We start from the raw sequence: 2,947 nt of genomic DNA, 5'->3' as shown, positions 1-2,947 counted from the left end.
TATATATATATATATATATATATATATATATATATATATATATATATATATATATATATATATATATATATATATATATATATATATATATATATATATATATATATATATATATATATATATATATATATATATATATATGTATATATATATATATATATGCATACGTATGTCCTCTCCTGGGATGTATTGATTCGGAAATCTCCTAAAGAATAGCCCTATTCTTTGAGAGAACGCTCGTGGTAATTGGGCACAATATGTGCAGACGTGTATTCAATTTACATATACATTCACACGTACTACATACGCACGGAGTGCCTATATATCCTATAAACCCTAAGTCCTAAACCCTGTACAAAATTTTATTTCCTTTCCACGAGTGTGCTATAGTATGTTTGACGATACTCTCGAATGTGTCTCTAGAATGCCTTAGATCGCCGGACCCTTTCTTATCAAGCGCCATTTGTATATCCGTTTGTGCATGCGTGCTTGTGCACATATACGTACGTCACGCACCTATCCATTATAGCACACACTACGTATTGATACATATCAAAATACACCCCAATGCCCCACCATGACCACATTCATTAACATACACACTTATTTCTCAATATCCAGTACACGCACCCCATCAAACATATAGGCCACCTGTCCTATCCACGGGGGGACTGGACCGGCACAGTGCCCCAGAACGCTCTCCTCACCTGGATGTGGCTTCCACAACTCCAGGCTGACTGTGGTAAAGCCCGGTATCAGAAGAACTGGGTGATGCTTTTGCAGGCCTTCTGCTGCCAAGCGTCTGCCCAACGAGCCCCCACTCACACCCCTCTCGGCCGGAAACATGTAGTCGATGGGATGGTAACCCAACATCTGTGTGGGACGGAGAAACAGGCGACGGTAGGTTGGGAGGGTGGGGTATTGTGGGCAATAGATTTAGGGTTTAGGGTTTAGGATTTAGAGTGAAGTACATGTGCTCAATGAGTTTAGGGCTGACTGTCAGAGATTATAGTCTAGGGTTTGCGCTCGGTTCAGCTCAGTAGCCTGACCATACGCACACCAACCATACCGTTGCGGTGGCATTGCGGGACATATCATCGACCACCTCCGGCAGCACACCCTGTGGAGTGACCGCGAAGATGACCAGCATCAGCGCCAGGTAGTACCAGTAGGTGCGCTGCCATAGCGACCGCGCCATGCGCTTGGACGAGTCCTTCAGCGAGCTCAGCCGCAGGGACATCTCGTCCTTGTCAGACTCTAGCCGATGCACACGTGTCATGAGATCCAGCTTGCTTTCGTTCTTTAGCTTGTGTAGTGTGTGACTGAAGAGCCGTCGCATGGGCCGCTTGGGGTATGTATGGTCGCGTGGGTTGGTGTGGCTGTAGCGTGCGAGGATCAGAGGAGAGATATACGTAATTTAGGGATTGGGTTTTTAGGATTTGGGGGGGTTGGGGGGTTTAGGGTTTAGAACGCTTTTGTTATGGTCAGTCTGTTTGGTGTAGTAGTTAAATGTGAGATTCTGAAGAGAGACATTCGCAATTAGGAATTACCTACTCACATTACACCGACATTTCTGTTGTGGGTAGTCTGTATGGTGTTGTATTGAATTGCGACAATCCGAAGAGAGATATCCGCAGGCGTTAAGCGCAGATAACATATGTGCACCTGCAACCAAGAAGCGTATATGGTCTTTGTTTTCGGTTTGATAGTGAAGACACGTGTAGCGAATTATGTATACATCTTTGAGTGAAGTGTCTATAAAAGGTTTAGGGTTTAGGGTTTTTCTACCACATATCAAATATATGTATTTGCGCGTGATCGATATTGTGAGTCTTTACACAAGAAATGTCGTTACGTTGTACGGAGATTCCCCACACAGATGTCGATTCACGTATACGTATTCATATGCATGTGGCTCTTATGTAGTACTTTCATCAGTGTGTCGCCTAATAGTCTCGTACGATTGCATGCCTTCCGCACAATTCACTACCTCTAAAAGCTTAACCCATTTGTATTTGGGAAACGTTGATGCCCTACACAAGCGCTTATTCCAGTACACGTACGCCTATGCATGTGGTTCGTGTGTAGTACTGTCAGTATATCACCTGAAAGTCTGCAATGATTCTATGTCTTCCGAACAATCCGTTGTCTCTAAACATCAAGCCCACATAGGAAGTGTTGAGGCCCTGACAGCCATACTTTGTTTATGTTACGCCATTGCAAGTACGTTTTGGTATATATAGAAGACCTGCTTCGACGGTAATCCGCTATAGTGTATGTACACCGGAATAGTTGAAGAGAAACATACCGACCGGATTTCAGGTCCGATTTCTAGAGTATGACAGCGTGGTCGCTCAGGTGCACGTATAATTTAACGTTTATTACAAACGTATCGCAGTCTAATCCTCACGGGCTCTATCTATCTAGCTACATCCGATGTGTAGTAGAGGCTTGGCTTGGTGTTATATATTGTAGGGTTTAGTAGCCTTTAGTAAGTCGTTTAACCTGTCAGCCCATTCCAAAATATATCTTTTGCCGCGATATACCTTGTGGCCATGCCGCAAACATATGGTGGATGCATGCATATATAAGACTGGCTATATAAGTGTGTGTGTGTGTCAGTGTATGCCGATATATGGCAGCGTAGCCTATCCTCGCACTACGTGGGCCTAAAGAAGGGCAAAATCAAACTGATCCACTCATGCAAGGGTGTCAAAAGGTACGTGCAATAACCAGTTGTGTGGGTGTACCAGTGTACATAGCTAAACTGGGCGGCATGTATGTAAATCACCAGGTAATTTATTAAATAGAAACATCGTAAGAACATATCAACTCCTTGAACACGTATTCTGGTAAAAGGATTCTGGTATAGTTTAGGGTTTAGGGTTTAGGGTTTTAGAATGACGGATGCCACAACGACCCAGAGGACTCCGATCAACGTTTTGTA

The 2,947-nt window shown here is 43.4% G+C and overlaps 1 protein-coding gene across 1 annotated transcript; it reads right to left on the bottom strand.

The window, feature by feature from the left end:
• Nucleotides 1–530: 530 nt before the first annotated feature.
• SARC_13562 (hypothetical protein) lies at nt 531–1,339 on the bottom strand (the record flags this gene model as incomplete). The annotated part of the gene is made up of 2 exons (XM_014292306.1): nt 531–873; nt 1,070–1,339. 2 exons carry the CDS (start codon nt 1,337–1,339, stop codon nt 604–606), a joined length of 540 nt encoding a protein of 179 aa, XP_014147781.1. The 3' UTR covers nt 531–603.
• Nucleotides 1,340–2,947: the final 1,608 nt, after the last annotated feature.

The sequence above is a fragment of the Sphaeroforma arctica genome (genome assembly GCF_001186125.1).
Source record: "Sphaeroforma arctica JP610 unplaced genomic scaffold supercont1.3434, whole genome shotgun sequence".
Taxonomy (NCBI): Eukaryota; class Ichthyosporea; order Ichthyophonida; genus Sphaeroforma; species Sphaeroforma arctica.
The sequence above is the reverse complement of the archived record's forward strand: the minus strand, read 5'-3'. Positions and strand labels throughout refer to the sequence as shown.